We start from the raw sequence: 20556 nt of genomic DNA, 5'->3' as shown, positions 1-20556 counted from the left end.
TCGTTAAATTTTTACTACATTTTAATTATTATTAATTAAAAAGTTAGATTTGGAACTGTAAAAGTATGAGTGCAAGAGGGATACAAGCGTTGAAAGGTGTTTATGAAGCTTTTTTTGGGTTTTCACTTTTCAGTGTGAGTAAAGCGGTCCAAGTTATGTTTTCATATTAACGTACGTATGTACATGTATACCCCCTAAAATTTGCAAGGATTAAAATGAAATTAGAAAAAAATGTGTCGGCATGTAAAGCTGAACGCCGAAGTAATTGCTGTTGAAGGACACCCATTGGTATTGAATTTACAAGAATATTTTGTTTTCGTTTTAATTTTAAATTTCAAAGTATAGTCTCTGGACAATATACCGGTCAATTTTTAATAATATCGAATTTTTTGAGAATCTGAAAACTTTTGAACAGTGGCCCCCGCAGTCGAGTAGGTTTGTGCTTAAGGAGTCCGGTTTGTGGTAGGACCCCGGTTGAACTAAGTAGACAATTGAGAGGTAAAGACCTTTCTCGCCGAATAAAACTAACGCTCTATAAGGCTCTCATCATGGCTGTCCTAACGTATGGCTCAGAAGCTTGACGATGACTACGACCGATGAGTGTTTGAGAAAAAGATTCTGCGGAAGATTTTTGGACCTTTGCACGTTGGTGACGGCGAGTATTGATGGAACAATGAGCTGTATGAGCTTTACGGAGACATAGACATTGCGCAGCGAATAAAGATCCAGGAGGCTTCGTTGGATACAAACGCCCGGCTCTGAAAGTATTCGATGCGATACAAGCTCGTGGTAGCAGGTAAAGCGGGAGGCCTCCTCTGAGTTGGAAAGATCGGGTGGACAAAGATTTGGTTTCACTTGGTGTGTCCAACTGACGTCGGTTAGCACGAGAAAGAAACGACTGGTACGCTTTGTTAAACTCGGCCAAAATAGCGTAAGCGGTTATGGCGCCAATCAAGAAGAAGAAGCACCCTGGTTCAAGTCCCACTCTCGGCATGAAGCACCAAATGATAGAAAAGCGTCACCCTTCGGCAAGCAATGGCAAACCTCCGAGTGTATTTCTGCCATGAAATATGAAAAAGCTCCTCATAAAAAACCATATGTCGTTCGAAGGCGGCATAAAACTGTAGTTTCCTTCATTTGTGCCACAACATCAAGCCGCATACCCCAAATTGGTGGAGCCGCTCGACCAAATACCCGACAAAGGATGTGCGCTGACAAATCGGCTCTCAATTTCATGTAAAACAAATGATCCACTAAGTTTACGCTTTTTTAATATTCGCGAGTTCTTTGTTAGTAACAACTCGTGCGCTACTCTATTTGATTTCAAAAAACTATTAGTGTTGCCAACAGGACGCATGCAGTTCAGCTAATTATAAATACATTAATTTTAACTAAGCCAACCCAGAAGCTAAGGAAAAGCAACCAATAACTATTTTGCAGACACTTACCAATTATCGCAAATGTTTTAATATAAAATGGGGTGTGGGTGTGAAAAAAGTTTGTAAACCCAATTTCAGCAGCTAAGTTTTGACTTTGTTATGGCCATAGCTGCGGTATGGAGCTAATATGGTATGGGAGGAATTGTTGGAAACTGGAATGTAATGTGTAGGAAAATATAAATGAGGACGTAAAATTAAATAAGAATTGAAAGGTACAAATTGTAGAAGGAAATATTTTAATTAACAGGCACTAGCAATGCGTGTAGTAGTGTGTGTGCAAATGTCATGGTAGCAGGATGATCTCGATTTTCATTTCAGATGTAAGTATAGTGAAGCCTCCATTTAATGAACCAAATAAGTTGCTTCTCTAATTCTTAAAAAATCTACAATGTGCGTGGTGATGTACACTATGCGAAATAGCTTTATGCGACAAACCAATTTTGAATCGGGAGTCCCTGTTTGCAAAATGTCACTAAGAGTAAATCGAAATAAAAATATCATCCACCACTTTTTGAAAAATCATGGTGGAAGTGGAAATTAAAAGAACTGAGAATTAAGAGCGAGATAAGACGGTTGGCTGTCAATAAAAACATCAGCCCTAACCAAAGTAGATACAAATGATGAGAGAAAAAGGACCTCATAAAAAACCATTTGCCGTTCGGATGCGGTTTAAAACTGTGTCCCTCTATTTGTGGAACAACATCAAAATGCGCGCCGCAAATAGAAGGAGGAGCTCGGTCAAACACCTAACAAAAGTGTACGCGCCAATTATTTATTTTTAACGAAAGTAGATGCGAGCTTTCTCTCAACGTTACAAAAAGAAAAATACATCAAATTTTGAGTGAAAATTCGAATTTAAAATATAAAAATAAACTGACAAAACCGTAAGCATCAGCCACGCCACAAGGCTTCTAGACTCGAATCCGCCGAAAATTATACGTTCTGAGATGATGTATGGCAATCCATCAATTTTAGTGATGAAACAAAATTTAATCTCGATGGGCCTGATGGTTTTGTCAGAAGTATTAGGGGACGACCAATGCGTCACTCCAGAAACTTCCACACTGACTCCCTTATGACCTGGAATGATTTTAACTACCCTGGCAACAATTTGTTTTAGTTCGCATAAGATGAACGCGGAAAATTACATAGAGGTCTTGAATAATGTTTTATTTAATTTTGCCGAAGAATTTCACGATGAGTCTTAGACGTATCAACAGGACAAGGCCGCAATTCGCAGCGCTAAGCGTACAAAGGAGTTTTTCGCGTCGAAAAATATTCCTGTGCTGCAGTGGCCCGCAATTAGCCCAGATCTAAATGCAATTTAGAGCCTTTGAAGTATTCTTAGCAAGTAAGTTTATAAATAGCCTATTGCACCTTAAAAAACATATCCCAAAGGAATGGGCCAAAATCGACTTTAGTGTCCTTCAGTTACTCATAAATTCGATGCCACGACGACTAATATCAGTTACAAAATAACGGAGGACATATAAGCAACGAAAACAAGCTTTTGTTAACACCCTGTAACTCACAACTGAATGAAGCAAACAAAAAACAGGAAAAAATTTTTTCAGTGTAAAATGTCACCTTGACAATGAGCATAAAACTTTAAACTGTTTGATCGATACTTTACGATATAACGATCACTACAGCCATCTACCGAGAAAATATTGGATTTCGACCCCAAAATTATATTATTTTACATCATTTTCTTAAGATGTAATATAATATTAGTTTTGCCCCAAACATTTATTTCCTTTCATGCGCTTGAAAATTATTCAAGTTTTACAATAAAAGGCTGAAATAAATCAGTTTACATGTTTTATCCTTACGTTTGTTTTCTTCTCTTATGCCGATTTAGAAGACTTTACGCGCAACAGTGACCAAGTTCACGACAGTTTGAATGCTACACTTTTGCCAAATTTCCCAGAATTTCAACCTCGAAATACAATGTACTTAAGGGGGGAAGCTGGTCTAGAATTTTGAAAAAATCGAAAAATTTTTTTTGTCTTAAAAGGTGCTTTAGGGTCTTAGAAATAATATACCAAATGAGGGATGCCAGCAAAAATGTCTAAATGCCCAAATTTTTCATTCGACGGCAGTGCCTCGCAGGTATGCCCCGAACGCTACTTACAACTTTAAACGCGTTTTTCTCGAAATCACTTTTTTTAAACTGGCCGAAGACATAACTCGAACAAATCTTTACCGATTCTTACGAAATTTTGACAATACATTCGAAATACCTTTCTCCGGAGACGTACGTAGGATTTTTTATTTATATTACATAGTTTTTTTTTTAATCAACAATTTTATGTCGTTCTTTATAGTGAAAATTGTAACTTTTTGTTCAAACGTGCACCATTTCGCGAAAAAACAAAATATCGAAAAAATCCTACGTACGTCTCTTTCTGTTGTTATACAGAAACTAAAAAAATTTTATTTTTTGATCCAGGACAAAAATTAAGGAGTTTACGTCTTCGGCAATGGACCCACTAGAAAAAAAGGCGCCTTAGGAGAACTGCTGGACAGCGGCCATTTTGAAATTAATTCAGACGAAAAATTTTGTATTTGTACCATGAAAGCTATATTATTAAACCTATTTCACAGATTTTCGATTGATTCCTTTGTTGAGTCAAAATAAATTCATAAAATATGCCCATTTTTTGCGCTCTAGACCAGCTTCCCCCCTTAAACTGGCATCTAAGGGACTGAAAAATGTGTCCGCTTATGAGAAAAGTGCAAAAAAAGTTAATAATACGAGTATGCTGTGGGTGGGTTGCCCGCTCAAAAGAAAAATTCTTTAAAAAATTCTTAAGGATTTATGGCATGTACTGAAAAAAGTGTTCGCTTAAGAGAGGTGTCCGTTAGGAGAGAGTGCACTGTACTTAAAAAATGGTGCAACACAGCGGTTCTGAATGCAGCTCGACCAAGCCCATATTCTATCTTTATGTATATATGTATTCAAAGGTCTAGTGTATATTCCATTATCCACTATCGGCTAGGCCTGTCTATTGAGTCAGATTGACGACTTTGGCTTAAAGATGATGAGATGGTCGAGTATATTTTGTGGAAATCTCTGGACTTGACCACATGGGTATTGAAATACCTCAACTACCTACCACTAAGATTTAAAAATTCATCTACCAAATAAATTTTAGCATTCAGTATGAAGTCAGCCTTCAGCCTTCAGATTTCATGAGTTTCCAGGGTAGGCGAAGTATTACGTGCATTTATTAACTTCTAAGTCGCAGCACTTCTTCGTTTTCTGCTACACCCATTTTTTCGATCTACAGCCCGCGAAAAGATATAACACCTTAACATTTTCATCAGTTTTGACTATTTTTCTTTTTGTGTTTTTTTGTCGTGTTCAATATTTTTTTTGTTTATATGATAAAAGCTCAGCTGAATATCTAACAAAAAAGCCATTGACATGTAGATCCAAATTTCAAACTAAGTAGAAATACAAAAATTAGAAAATTGGTAAATTTTCAACAAAATTTCAATCTTTTTAATACGAATTTAAAAAAATAGTTATGCAGTTTGATAGCTCAATAAATTTTAGAGCAAGGCGACGCAAAATTATTCATCTAATTTTATTTTTGAATAACTTTCTTACGAAATAAAGAAAGGATTTTGATTGATGGTAATCTTTATTTTGACCTTTACGCACTCCATTGTCTGATGTTTTTATACTGCAGCGGTGTAGTTCACATGGCGTACGACGCCATTTGCAAAAATTATAAATCTTCCGAAATGGTGATTAGTTCTGCGCCCCCTTATAGAAATGATATTCAGTGATAAACGCAAAACTGGCAATGTTTTTGTTAAATGAAAAATCTAAAAAGTTGCCCGAAAAAATGAGAAAATAGAGAATGCAGAGAATGAATGGGAAAAATGAGTGCGTTTTTCTTTGTGATATCTGTAGGAAGTTAAGACCATACCATGGATATCTTTAAAGATGGATGCAGTATTAATATCGAATGGAAAGAGAGGTCTCCAAACTGGATAAAGAGGCAAAGCGAATGGGTTTGGTGGTGAACGAGGCCAAAACGAAGTACCTCCTGTCTTCAAACAAACAGTCGGCGCACTCGCGTATCGGCACCCACGTCACCGTAGACAGTTATAATTTCGAAGTTGTAAAAGACTTCGTTTATTTAGGAACCAGCATTAACACCGATAACAATGTCAGCCTTGAAATCCAACGTAGAATCTGTCTTTCCAACAAATGCTGCTTTGGGCTAAGTAGACAACTGAGCAGTAAAGTCCTCTCTCGACAAACAAAACTAACACTCTACAAGACTCTCATCATGCCCGTCCTAACGTATGGCGCAGAAGCTTGGACGATGACAACATCCGATGAAGCGACGCTTGGAGTGTTCGAGAGAAAGATTCTGCGTAAGATTTTTGGATCTTTGCACGTTGGCAACGGCGAATATCGCAGACGATGGAACGATGAGCTGTATGAGCTTTACGACGACATAGACATAGCGCAGCGAGTAAAGATCCAGGGGCTACGTTGGCTGGGTCGTGTCGTCCGAATGGATACAAACGCTCCGAAAGTATTCGATGCGGTACCAGCTGGTGGTAGCAGAGGAAGAGGAAGGCCTCCTCTGCGTTGGAAAGATCAGGTGGAGAAGGACTTGGCTTCACTTGGTGTGTCCAATTGGCGCCGGTTAGCACGAGAAAGAAACGACTGGCGCGCTTTGTTAAACTCGGCCAAAATCGCGTAAGCGGTTATCGCGCCAATTAAGAAGAAGAGAAGAAGGAAAGGTCGAGGAAGAAAACATGCTTATAAGACAATCAGAATACTACAATATGAGTTGGAAGTTCTTTTTCTCAACTTTTCTCTACAGATTTCATATTTATGAAAATGGGACCGAGAAAATTTATTTATATGATAATCCATATATCAAAGAATGTAACTGAAACTAAGAAAATTGTTTTGCGTGAATTTATAAACAATTACAGATAAACAAATTGAAAAAATCGTCTATTTTCAGGAAAAAATTCATTTTTCAACAAAGTATATTACATAATGTATAAAGATGGGGCATGATACTATAAGGTTTTTGGGGTTGCTGATTACGAATCTGAGGTCAGATTTGAGAAATTCAATATGGCGGACCCCAAAAACTCCCTAATATCAAACTTGGTGAGTATCCAACAAGTTTTCAAAAAATATGTCCGCCATTTTGTATCCGCCATATTGAATTTCTCAAATCTGACTCAAGGTTCGTAATCAGCGACCCCAAAAACCCCCTAATATCAAATTTGGTGAGTATCCAACAAGTTTTCAAAAAATAGGTCCGCCATTTTGTATCCGCCATATTGAATTTCTCAAATCTGACCTCAGATTCGTAATCAGCGACCCCTGAAACCCTTAAAATTACATGCAATCATAAAAGCGGTTGGTAAGTAAAATGTGTGCTTCAAAGGGTTAATAGAGATATATTTTGAAATAGTGTGTAGTGAAATAGGTGGTAACCTATCAACATTTTTTATTTAAATAAATTTGTAAGTGAACTGAAAAACGGCACTATAAGTCAAGCCTAGTTATTTTAGAACACTTTAAGCAAAAAAATTTGTAACTAGAGTTGCCACCTTCGTAAAAAATAAAAATTAAAATTGTCACATATATGAACGATAATTAGCCACAATATGAGTAGCAAGCGAAGGGTGATTAATTTTGCGCTACAATAAAGTGATTTTTTCTTTGGCGATCTTGCTCACTTTCTCCATATAATAAATCTAGAAAGAAAATATGTCAAAAATCAACGAGAATTTAGATTTTGTGCCTCTTCAAACTTGCTGCTTTTTATACTAAATTTAATGGACTGTAAAGCTGCGTACCAAATTTTTTTTCAAAAATTCCTAATAAAAATGTGTTTGAAATGTTACGAAAATTTGTCGAATTTTTATAAGGCTTGTACCAAGCTTGAAACTTAATATGGTCTTTAAATAGAATCAAATATGTTTTTATAAAAAATAATTGAAATTAAAAAATTAATAAATAAATAATCAGAACTTGTCAAAATGTTGAAGCGTTATATTTTTGTTTTTGTGGGCTGTATCTATCTAACTGTGCATTCGGAGTGAAACAGTCGATGCGTTTCGAATGCGCTCAAAATTTTTACCAGAGTTCTGTCATAGCAAGCCAATTGGTTTGCTTACTTAGTGCTTGTAGGTACTATTATAAGATGATTGATTTTAATGCATTTATTTTATTATCATATTATTTTATAAAGCAAAATCAAAAACAAAACAAAAATTTAGTTATTTCCAATGTATTTTTGGTATTTTGGATTATTGGGTAGAAGCCAACTGGGGAATTATCTTCAAGACCAAGTTCAGAACTAGATTTTTCTCAAGTTGAGAAACACCATTTTGGGCATTATATTGAAAAAGCCTTGATTCGAATTGAGTTGAAAATTTAAAAAAAAAATCTGGATATTTATGGAAATACCTTAGTTCTCAACTCAATTTAAAGTTGGTCTAAAAGTTTATTGTGTAAATTGTTGAGGATATACAAATACTACTTCGCCACATTTCGTTAAAAGCACGGCACAAAACATCTAAAGAAATTTTACAAAAATAAAAAAAAAATTATTGCAATTTAAAAATTTATTGTAAATTGAAAATTTGATATATTAAATCCATTTAATCCAAAAATTGCCTATTTTTTAATTTACTTATTTAAAAATTTCTTATTTTTTATTTTATTATCTTATATGACCATATTTAAAATAAATATGGGTTACCCAATAAAGTTAAAATAGACAATAAAACAGACTACACTTCTCAAAAACTTCCATTGATTTTCTTTCAACTGCTTCCGAAAAAAGACAATACCTAAAACAACTTTTTGCTGGTTTTGAATATCTTCAATACAAAATCTGTCATTAATAAAAGGCCTTTAACTCGTAAATTCAATCATAAATATAAAATGTTAGTGATTATAATTATATTATATAAAAATGTAGATACTGTTCAAATGGCATATCTTCTGTCAAATATTTATGGGCAAAATGAAGGGAATGTGAAAAAGTTATAAATGACTCAATGCACTTATATGAGATTGTCCATAGTAGCCCACGGAAAAAATGTGATTAATCTGACTTTACTGTATTTGTATTAACCCTTCTGCATAAATTGCGGCAAAAATGAAGGAAATCTGCACAGAATTATTCATTTAGACTTCCAAGCAGAAAAATAATGCCTTTGGTTTTTTGTTGATTTGATGGTGCCCACAACAGGCGGTTCTACGTCATATCCGCCCAAGCATTGTCAATGAAGCTAGTTTACAAGAACAACTAAATACGAGTACTTTTAAGCTCTCAACAGGTTTAGTTTTGCTGAAAATTCAGAAAGCTGATATAGCAGACGGTCCTGGATAGTCATAAACCATAAAGCCAAAGACGAAATAGAAATATAAAGTAGTTCTTTTCCACATACCGAAAAATTCAGCAAGCACTTAACACTTTATGATAAATGTAAAAAATATGCCGTCAAATTTTCCAAGACGACTTTTAAAAATTAGGAAAACAATAAATTTTGAATTTTTAGCAAAAACATGGAATACAATTTCGTCTGGTATCTATTGCAGGCTCTATTTTCCCCCTACGAACTAAGGGCATATATGCCTTTATTTTTCTACTGGGTAATTTCATGGCGAAAAGATTTTTAGAGGTGGTCTATGTAGCAGACCGTTATTGGGCTCTCAGCGAATTTGACAGAATCGGCTGATGGGCTCACGTCACTTGGGATGTGTTTAACAAAATTTAGCTTGTGTAGCTACGAATGCCATGCCATGAGCATTGGCTGTGTTGGTTGGTTTTTTTCGTATATCACTAACACAAGCTAAATTTTGTTAAACATATCCCAAGTGACGTGGCAGCCAAGTTCCGCTCAACAAAATTTTTTTCCACCATAGTTGATAGCTATGCAAATCTTGAAAACTATCATCTTTGGGCAGAATTTGGTTGTCGAGTACTCCGGTGACGCGGCAACCGAAGTAGTGGCACAATTTTGTTTTTCACCATAGCTAATGGCTAAACCTGGTAAATCTATCATCCTTGGGATAATTTTGAACCACGATTTGTTTATACTAAAATGATTTTGAATATGCGCAGAGGGTTAATAAAACAATGAATGTAATAAGAACAAAATTAATGTAAAAGTTAATAAAAGAAACCCAAACACCCTGACAGTGGAACCCAATGACGGAAACACCAAAGAAATAAGGCGAAAAAGGAAAAATAAAAAAGCATTTGTGTGCGTTCACATAAAAAAGCATTGAATAAATTTTAATGCATACAAAAATTTTGAAATTTACTTAAACCAAATATGTAGGAAAGTGCAAAATAAAGAAATATCAGAAGAATAATTTTATCTTTGCACTGAAAAACTTAATAACTAATTAAAGGCATTGTTTTCGTAAGTAATGAATTCAAAACTAAAAAATTAACAATAAACTTATTAGTAAAAATGATGCTTAACCGATTTGTGTTTGTTTTTTTAAGTGATCTAATAAAATAAAAACTCATTGTTTTGAAGAAATTTTACTAAAAAAATTAAAATATTACAAATTTAGCTTAAAATGGGTTAAACATTTTGAAAACCATAAAAATGTATCATCAGTAAAACGGCCATATAGCACTTGAAACAACAACAATAACAGTTACACAAATAGCGGACAGAACAGCCGAACAGTAAGCAACAGCACTGTTTAGTAGTATTTAGTACCGTCGAAAGTGCAATTAGTAGTAATTTTATAGTGAATCTGCGTTATGTAGCTAGGATTGTTGGCATTGCAATTGTTTGTACTTATGATTATGAGTATAAGTGGTGGTGGAATATTTCGTGGTGGTGATGGCTGTGTTTTTTTAATTGTCGTCCAATATTGTTTTACTATTACATTTACTATAATTTGCACCAGTTCAGTTTTCAAGTTTTTTTTTCAGGTACAAATGTTTGCATACCGAGCTATTTCGATTAAATTTTTTTTTTTTTTTTTGGTTAGGTTAGACTATACATAGTTTCTGTTTCTATACAATTTGTGATTAGGGTGCATACGGTACGTTATTTGTTGTGCTGGTGACTATCGCTATCGCTAACGGTAACGGTAGGTAGGTGGTTCGTGGCGGTTGGTGCTGTTTTGGTAATAATTGTGTTGCAAACAATCAATCAATTCTTACCATCATCACCGGCGCGTCCACCCACAATTGGCGTCATCGTCGTCGCCGTGCGCTGCTGCTGCTCGTGGTGTTGCTGACGTGACATTGCTGTCGCTGATAACTGCAACGGCCGTTCATCACTACCAGCACCGCCACCGCCACTACCACCGCTCATTATCGAATTGATTTCAGGACTCATTAGTAATGGTTCGAGTGGCAATTTTACATTACGTCGGCACGATGGCGATATAGGCTGTGACTGTATTGGTGCGCTTACACCCGATGAGGATGCGCTGTTGCTGCTGCTACTAACTCCATTCATATTCGCATAATGATTATTGTTGCTTAGATGTTGTTGGTGTTGCTGATGCTGCTGCTGCTGTTGGTTGTGCGTAGAGACACTATCGTTGTAGTGCGCCATTTTAGCGGGTCGTGGCTGTTGGTTATTTGCCATAGGTGAAGCGCGTTTCACACCGACTATTGTTTTGGAATAAAAGTGAGATATTGGCAGTTAATAAAAATGGTTTGGAACTGGTGTGAAGCAAAATGACTTACTTTCCACCTTGTTGGGCGTGGCATTATTGTGGCCAGATGTCTTTTGCATTTCGTAATGATGCGATGGACTGTGGCCATATTGCTGTTGTTGCTGTTGGTGGTGATGGTGCTGTTGTTGCTGCTGCTGCTGTTGCTGATGATGGTGTTGATTATGTAAATCGCTATTGTTATTGTTTGTGGAAACTGCAGCGGCACGACGTTGACGTTCCTCGTGCTCCTCCTTGTATTTGCGTGAAGCCATGACATGATCCTGCAGCGAAGCAGCCAAGCCTGCGAAGTAAAATATTTATTGAAATTTATGAGAATAACAGAAAAAATAAAAAAAAAGTATATCAATTTCATTACAATAAAATATAAGAGAGTCCGAATTAAATTTTAGGCAGAATTTTCACAAAGCGACCGAATAACTAATCATAAAACAAAACTGTTTAATCAGGTATATTCCTCAATATCGAAATGCCACTAAAATCGACTTGCACCAATCATACGTTAATTTCCCATAAAATTATCAATGCATTTGAAGATCAAACCCTACTCAGGGGACAGACTGATTTGCGAATTCATTTTCTTAACCCTCCGTTGGACACCATTTTTAAAACCTTCGGTTGGGCACCCGGGTCTGATCTCCTTTCGTGCTGTTCGAAGATCAACTCTAAAAGTTTATATCTATAAATCGATAGAAAATTAAATTTTAGGAAGCTGCCTGGCAGCTCAAGTCGTTAGCTATAATATAAATATGTTAAATTCACGTCCAAAGCCGAAAAAGCCAGTCTAGCCAAATCCGGGTGCCCAACAGAGGGTTAAAGCAAAACCTTTAATGTTCGCGGTTGATGTGAGTTGATTTTTCGAACCCGTAACGCGACTGACCGAAGTAATATTCAAATTGGCTTTGAAAATTTTCACCCTGGTGCACATCTAAATCTTAAAAATTTGTGTTATGTCATATTTTAGGAGGACTAGCCCTTATATTTTCAATCTGGATGGTAAGATATTGAAAAATAATAATAATGACTGGGCTGATTTTCGATTAGAAACGAACTTTTGTGGTGGATGTGGACTATATTGTGTCTAAAGCATCTTCAAGGATTGGATTTATGCGTAGGAACTCCCAGGATTTCTCTGATCCAATGACTTTAAAAGCGCTATGTGTACCGTGAGAGCGCAGTCATCAAGATTTTTGTTGCATAAATAGGAACCCTTGTTATGAAACTCGTACACATAGATCGCAAAGAATTTTCACTAAGTTTGTATTATGCCGATTTTGTGGGTAGGCGCCAACTGTTAGGCTTGCAGGGCTTATCTGATAGAAGAAGTTACTTTTCAATAATGTTTTTACGTAATGTGCACAATGCTTTAATAGACTGTAGTGAAATTTAGGATTTGCTATACCTCCATTATCGTAAATGTTAATTGAGGCAGGTTAGAATTTTTATGGAAATTCTATGTTTTAGTTTAAATGCATTTAACTCAATTTGAATTTATTTAAATTGTTTGGCTATCTAGTAGTCTGTAAGTAAGAGCCTTTCTTCTTATTTTTAAGTTATTAATAATCTTCTTCTTCTTCTTGATTGGCGCGATAACCGCTTGCGAGATTTTGGCCGAGTTTAACAAAGCGCGCCATTCGTTTCTTTCTCGTGCTAACCGGCGTCAGTTGGAAACACCAAGTGAAGTCAAGTCTGCTATTACCAGCTGGTACCGCATCGAATACTTTCAGAACCGGAGCGTTTGCATCCATTCGGCGACATGACCCAACCAACGAAGCCACTGGATCGTTATTCGCTGCGTCGTAAAGCTTACTGTTCCATCGCTGCGATACTCGCCGTCACCAATCGCAACATCGCAAAGATCAAAAATCTCCCGCAGAATCTTTCTCTCCAACACTCCTAGAGATAGATGTTGTCATCGTCCAAGCTTCTGAGACATACATTAGGACGGAAAAGATGAGAGCTTTATAAAGCGTTAGTTTTTTTCGTCGAGAGAAGTCTTTACTACTCAATTGTCTACTTTATCCAAAGTAGCACTTGATTTTATCAATTAATTTATTAATAAATAAACTAAAACTAAACTTTCATTTTGGATTTGTTCTGCTGACATATCTTACAGCTGAATAAAATGCTAAAACTCTCAACGTATAGAAAACGTAGGAGGAATATCTAATTTCCAACTCTAATTCAGTGGTGGCGGCAAAATGTTGAAAAAGGCTAAAATTTTGCCTTTACGGAAGGATCAAATGTAGATTGGTGCAAAGTTATAATTCAGCAAACCTGTCACCCGAGATTTTGCGCATAATCAAGGGAGGAGCGGTCCTCATAAGAGAAAAGAGACTCAGCAACTGTGAAAGGGACCTGCTTAACGGGTGCTGGTGTACAGCTCACAGGATCGTTTTAAAAGTGGCCAACAAATTAGAAAGGTCACACAAAACGTTGGGCAAGTGTTGTTTTTAATATTAAATGTTCAACGTTTCATCGAAAGCTCACGCTTGAAAAACGTTTGTTTTGAGCGATACAATTCTTAAACTTAGCTCAACTTAACAACTTGACGCTTGGGATTATTATTTTCGCAAAATAATTCATAATATAAAAAGATCAGATTTTTTTTTTTTAATTTTGTATTTAAAAAGTTTATATTGTTAAAAAAAAAATAACAAATGACTACTAGCCATTGGCAAGCACGATTCGTTTATGTGTCGTATGTATCATAAGCATGTCAAAACCTGCCAGCAGCGATCGGGTTGGTGCGTTGGCACTACGGTACGTTTCACACGCCACGTCAGTCAAAACGCGTGCACACCGCACGCGAACGCTGTTCTTCAAAATCATTAAGCGGTGGATTGGCAAAATGGTATCATATTTTCAGGGACGAGTCCTACGGCAGCCGGGTTAAAGCTAGCCGTAGTAGCAACAGCGAGTTATAATTCAACATTTTCTGTAATGACGAAAGGAAAGAAGAAGAATTCCCTATAGATAGAGCCCGAAAGGTAAAAAGAAGAATTCCCTATAAATAGAGCCCGAAAAGTAAGAAGAAGAAGAACCCTTCTATGTACCTTCTGCTCAAATATGAACGAGACGTTATCAATAAAACGGTCCGCGGATGACATATGGCAAAAATAAATTTTTTGTTTTTTGGTAGGACTGTTATAAGCATACATGGCAAATTTCAGCGTGATATGTCACATAGTTTGATTTCTGTGCTACTGTAAACAAGTCAAGCTCGAGAGTGTTCTTCGCATTTAACGATGGAAATTCAAGTTGAACAAAGAATTTGTTTGAAATTTTGTTATTCCAACAAAATTTCGGCTTTAAACGCCTTAAAAATGTTGCAGACAACCTATGGGGACTCTGCTCTATCGCGTGCACGTGTTTTCCAGTGGTACAAATCGTTCAAAGAGGGCCGTACATCGGTTGAAAACTTGCCTCATGAACGTCGTCCAGCAACATCAGTAAACGACGAAAACATCGGAAAAGTAAAGGAAATTGTGCTTGAAAATCACACAAATCGCAAAATCAGTTAACGCTGAATATTATTTAGACGTTTTAAAGCGTTTGCGCGAGAACATTCGTCTTAAAAGGAAGGAATTGTGGGACAACAAGTCATGGTTCTTGCATCACGATAATGCACCAGCTCACACATCACGTCTTGTTCGCGATTATTTGAACAAAAATAATGTTGATATCGCTCCGCAAGCACCGTATTCGCCTGATATGGCTCCATGTGACTTTTTCCTGTTTCCCAAGCTCAAGTTGCCGCTTCGTGGAAAACATTTTGAGCCAATTGAAGTCATAAAAGAGAATTCGAAGAACACACTCGAGCTTGACTTGTTTACAGTAGCACAGAAAACAAACTATGTGACATATCACGCTGAAATTTTTAAGCAGAAAAAAAAATTTAGTTGAAGTGGAATTGTCATTAATTTTTGATAATTTGTTGTGTAACAAAAATCGATTTTTGATACTTAAAAAAAATATAGCCAGTTTTAGGGTCCATTAAATTTTCTTATAAGAAAAATTAAGTTGAAGTGGCTCAAAATTTTATTGATTTTAGATAATTTTTTCCTCTGATGTATTTTCATATTTTCTCCGTATAACCAAAATGTCGTGCATTTCTTACATCAGAATCTATCAGACAATCTTCTTAACTGTACACAGCTATTTCCTAAGTAATCCTTCATTCTTTACTGTTCCTTTTCGAATTTCCTGTCCTTTTTTCTCTCTTATTGTCATGGGTATCACTAAATACTGTAATTCATTATAAGTATAAATCTGTCTTTGATTAAGTTACTTGTTAAATTTCGTAAGTTAGTGATTTTTACTCCGATAAAATTTCTCAAATGAAATTGGCGTCTATTTCGATATGTGTTTATGTACAGTCTCCTTCTCTCTCTCTCTCTCTCTCTCTCTCTCTCTCTCTCTCTCTCTCTCTCTCTCTCTCTCTCTCTCTCTCTCTCTCTCTCTCTCTCTCTCTCTCTATATCCTCTTCACTCACCTTCCAACGGCGGATTGCTACCATTCAAACGATTTCCTCTCCCATTATTACGTTCCTTAGCGCTTGACTTATGAGAGTGCGATTGCTGGTTATGGTGCTGGATCTGTTGCTGATGATGTTGCTCCTCGTTGAAATACGCTTCGATGCAGCCTTTCATTTCGGCGCGTGGCAAGCTAACCGGCTGATAGTCGCGACCACGTAAACCGCTACCGGCACCAGTAGCATTACCGCTAGCAGCATGACGGGCAGTCGTCTCCCTATTATTGCCACCAACCCCACCCATAGTCATTTGCTGATAAAGCGATGGATTCTGCATGTCACGCGCAACATTGTAGTTACTGTTGTTGGCGCGGCCACCAGCCGATGATGTTGCTGCTGCACTACCAGTCGCTGTCTTATGATTATAGGCGACATGTGCCAGCGTAACTAAATTATGTGTGGCTTGTGTTGGAGGCGGCGACTTGCGACCACTGCTATTACCCATAGTGCGCGGCGAGACGTCTGTGGCGCTGCCTTGCACATGTGTTAGTGGTGTTTGCTCATCGAAAACACGCACGTGCACACGTTCGGGACGTTGCGCGTTCGGATTGATCAGCAAACGTTCGTGCGTAACGCGGTCCATATAATTGTTGGCGTTGACACCACCGGTGCTACCACCTGTACTGGGCGGCGCACCTACAGTGCTCATATTTACCGCCGCATTAATGATGCTCTGATGCGATATTTCTAGCGTGCGCTCAATTTCACCATTCACCAGATCACCAATGGTTTTCGTTGAGAGTGGCAAACCAGCAGCTGCACCAGCAGGCGGCATTTGCTGATTGAGTTTCTCTTGCGAAAGATGGCGACGCAGTGCCATTTTTGCTGGAGATACCTGTGTGTAATCTGGTTGTGATGAGTTTGAGCTTGGACGACTGGGTTGTAGCAACGATTGTTGACTACCGCCGCTGCCGCAACTGCTCTGATGTGGTGGCAGAGGTTGTGAGACCGCAGATTCGCGGCTATTGCTGCGCTCTAATGACATAAGGCGATCGCGCGTCGGTGGGTAATACATAATAGCCGAATCCGAGTTGGCCGAACTGGAGCGTGGTGCGACGACCACTTCCTCGACGAGTTGTTCGCGACTATTTGAACGTTGCGATGTATTCAATACGAGATTTTCCGCGGTGACGGTGGGCGCTTTGAATTCGAGTTGCGGCATTAGATGTTGATGATTGACACCAGAATGATGTTGAGGTGGCGCACCACCAGCAGCAGCTGCTGCGGCGGCCATCATCATTACTTGCTGTTGTTGTTGCTGCTGCTGAGCAGCATATTGCTCAAAACTTGCCGCGCTCACTGAACTGCGACGGCGATGATGGAAGGCCAAGTCGGCTGCTGAGTTGCCAGCGGTCGCAGATGGGCCGAAGTGTGCGTGTTGCTGCTGTTGATGTTGCTGCAAGTGTGCTAAGTGTTGTTGTTGCTGCTGCTGTAGGTGTACATTGTGCTGCTGTTGCTGATATTTTGCAGCGCTGCCTTTCTGGCCGCCTGCAGCAGCGGAAGACTGTTGCTTGCCGCCGCCATATTTGCTGGCCCCTACACCGCCGCTGCCATATTGGCTATTACCTGCGGACGGTGGTGGGGTGATCGGTGATATGGTCGTGGTAGCATTCAAATGTGTTGGCCCCTGAGTGGCAACGGTGATGAGGTTACTCAGATTGTTTGGTGGCAACGGTTGTGGTGGTAGCGACGGCAAATGGTTGTGGTGTGGATGCTGCTGATGATGTATTTGCATTTGTTGATGCGGATGTTGCTGCTGCTGCTGCTGCTGGTTCATGTTGTTCATAGCAGCCGCTGCAGCAGCTGATGCCGAATGCTTGCTACGCTTCGGCGCAGGCGACGACTGAAGTGAGCCTGGCTGTTGTGCAGCTGTCGACTGTGGTGACACGTGCACACTCAAATCATGCATGTGGGCTGCTGGCAATTGATGCGCGGCCGCTTTGCGATGCTCTTGGTCCTCATTCAGCGCTGAGGTGATGATGCTCTTAAGACGATCCTCGAAGTTAGCCACTTTGGGTGATTCCTGTATGCTGCCGCCCGCTGCAGCAGACATTGCGGATTTTCGCGCTACGCCGGGCAGCTCACATTTTGGCAGAAGGCCAGCAGTGCCACGCAAACCGTTACCAGTTGCGGAAGGGGACTGCTGCTGCTGTTTACCTGCCGCTATGGGTGCTGGCATCAAATTACTATCGGCCACATATATGGACACCGATGGTAAATGCTTTTTCTTAGATGGAGTCGCCGTTACGGCATCCTCATGATATTGCGCCAAATTGTTATTGTTGTGGTGATGGTGGTGCATTTGTGTTGCTTGCAGCGGCAACAGTTGCTTGCCGCCAACAGCGCCAGCACCAACCACAGCATTATTGTACGTACTACTTGTGCCAGTAGTCGCTGAAAATTTACCCGCCTCAATCTGGCGTCCTGTCTCCAGTATCTTTTGTGCCAGCACCTCGGGATTACTCTCTTCGATTTTGCCAACATCCGGAACATCGGGCCACTCCTGCGAGCGCGTACGATGATCGCGACTGCGACGCGTGCCCTTGGAAGCCGAATGTCCCGCCGACTTGCTGGGCGTAGAAGGCGCGCTATTCGATACAGAGCAAGCAGTGGTTGCGGCATTTGCTGCCATCATCGTCGTCAGTTGCAGCGGTTGTGCCACGCCAATCATGTTTGCTGGTATCAGCGTAGCAGGCAGCATAGCCGGCGCACCACTTGCTGCGGTCGATGCATTTGCCAGTGTCATGTTGGTGCCCTGTGCAAGCAAAGCCGCTGCAGTGCGGCGCTCTTCGGCGGCTTTCTCTAAAAGTGCGGCTTCCTTTTCAATACTCGACACCTGAGCATACAACTTCTTGCGTTGCGCTAACGTGTTGGCGATCTCTTTCAGCACCAGCTCGTGCGCAGCGGTTTCGCTCAGTTCATTCCCACTGCCACTAGGCAACTCCAGCTTGGTTCGCCCATTAGTGCCGCAGGTTTTTTGATATTCCGGCAGGTGTTGCAGGTGCTTCTTCAAAAGACGTTTCTGTTCCAGCTCACAAGCAGTAACCTGTGATTGTATCTTCTTGGCAATTCCCTGCAATTCCTTGTGTCGACCTACGATCTCTTTTGCCTTAGTGATCAAATCATTCGGTGAGGTCACATTGATTCCCAGCTCATTCATGCGCGCCTTCAGCAACATCACGCTATCATCGATTAGCACTTTAATCTGCTTGTCCAGCTGGCTTGCGCGATTCTTAATGCGTTGTTTGCGCTCCTGCTCCAGTTGTATCTGACGCTTAATATTCGGCACGAACGCTTTTGCCCTCATCTGTTCGATCATTGCCATGTATTGCGTGCGGAAGACGTCCAATAAAATTTGCAACGCATACGGCGTATCCTGCGGCGCCTCTGGTATTTCCAATTCTGCGTGTGACATATTTCGCGTCAGCAGCGAAGTCAGCTGTTGATCAACGCAGCCCGGTGCGGCTGGCAATTTCTTGCTTAGCACCTCGTGTGACGTGCTCAACAGCGTTTGCTTGTGCAGCACATCCAGACCGGCGATCTTCAACGATTTGCGACCGCGTGCCCCCTTCTTCATACGACCCTTCCGACCGCGTATACCGCCACCACCACTGCCAGCGCCAGCATCCTCTTTCGAGGAGGAATCTTTGCTATTCGCTGCGGCGGCTGCGACGGCGGCAGCCTGTGCCGCCGCCTCACGTGCAGCAGCAGCTGCTTCACGCTGTGCCGCCGCAGCAGCAGCGCTCTTGCTGGCAATCGCCGCCTTCCGCGTAAGCTTCTTGCGCTTCTTCTGAGTGACAGTGCGTGCATTTCGCGCTGTCGTTGTGGTAGCGCTACTAAAATTATTATTGTTCTCCTCATCATCGGACTGCGACGACTTGCCCTTCGAGCTGCTGCACCAGTCAGACCAGATTTTGCGTGTGGTCGGACCATTGGCGGTGCCGCCAGTTGTACTGCCATTCGCCGCTTCGCCATCGCTCTCCGTAGACGTATCCACGTCCATGTTGTTCCGTTGCGCTTGAGATTGAGCTTGCTGTTGTTCGCGTTGCTGCTGATTTCTAGTGGACTTGGACGCTGTCGTTGTCGACGTTGTCGTCATCGTCGTTGTTGTCGTTGATGTTGACTGATGGTTGTTGTTGACATGCGCTGCAGGCGAATTGGTACGTTGCGTGTTATTATTATTGCTGGAGGAGTTCGAGGATGACGAGTTGGCAGCGGAGGAGTTCGAGTGTGTGGAATTTGAGTGTGCGTTGTTGTTGCTATTGCTGTTGTTATGGTTATTGTGGTGGTGGTGATGATGGTGATTGTTGAGTGCGTGATTATTAGCCTCCCGTTTGGCACGATCGCGTGTGGTACGTGTGGAGCCTGTAAGAAAAGAACCAAGCAAAAAATGGACACTTCATTAGCAAAGTATTTATTAGGAACCAGTTGATAGCTGAAGAAAGCGCCTATGATATTTTATACAAAACCGGTACACGACATCAAAGGGTGATTTCGTTTTTAGGATTACATAGAGATAATACAAAAATTTAGTAAATTAAAAAATCTCAGGAAAATGCTGGAAGAAACTAAATAAAAATGAGCGGATGCCTTTAATGATTTTGTACTGAATTGAATTTGATTCCTTGTTTTGTTTTTTCTTTTTTTGTGTGGTGACTGTGTAGGATTTTCTCGGTGGCTTGCATTGTGTACTTTTTTTTTTTTTGTTTTTTAGTGGTAAAATTTGTTTTTTGTTTTTAAACGCAGCTCAAACCGGTGGACCATCAATAATTCGAATAATGCGAAGTTTTCATTCCTCTGTATCTACATTTTTTTTTGGCCATAAGTTTCTTTGCCCATTAAAGAATCTCATCTTTTAATTCCAAATT

General features: G+C 39.7%; 1 protein-coding gene across 6 annotated transcripts in view; it reads right to left on the bottom strand.

Moving 5' to 3' along the window:
* Window positions 1–20556, bottom strand: part of LOC128862008 (histone-lysine N-methyltransferase, H3 lysine-79 specific) — a 145399-nt gene that overhangs the window by 17502 nt on the left and 107341 nt on the right. For all 6 annotated transcript variants that reach the window (XM_054100387.1, XM_054100398.1, XM_054100413.1 and 3 more), the window contains 3 exons: window positions 15650–20053; window positions 11168–11437; window positions 10634–11089 (listed from right to left, as the gene is read on the bottom strand). In XM_054100387.1, the coding sequence (XP_053956362.1) occupies window positions 10634–11089; window positions 11168–11437; window positions 15650–20053 (5130 nt within the window). The remainder of the gene's footprint in view (window positions 1–10633; window positions 11090–11167; window positions 11438–15649; window positions 20054–20556) is intronic.

Source organism: Anastrepha ludens, chromosome 2 (genome assembly GCF_028408465.1).
Source record: "Anastrepha ludens isolate Willacy chromosome 2, idAnaLude1.1, whole genome shotgun sequence".
NCBI lineage: Eukaryota > Metazoa > Arthropoda > Insecta > Diptera > Tephritidae > Anastrepha > Anastrepha ludens.
This window is presented reverse-complemented; position numbering and strand designations above follow the sequence as displayed.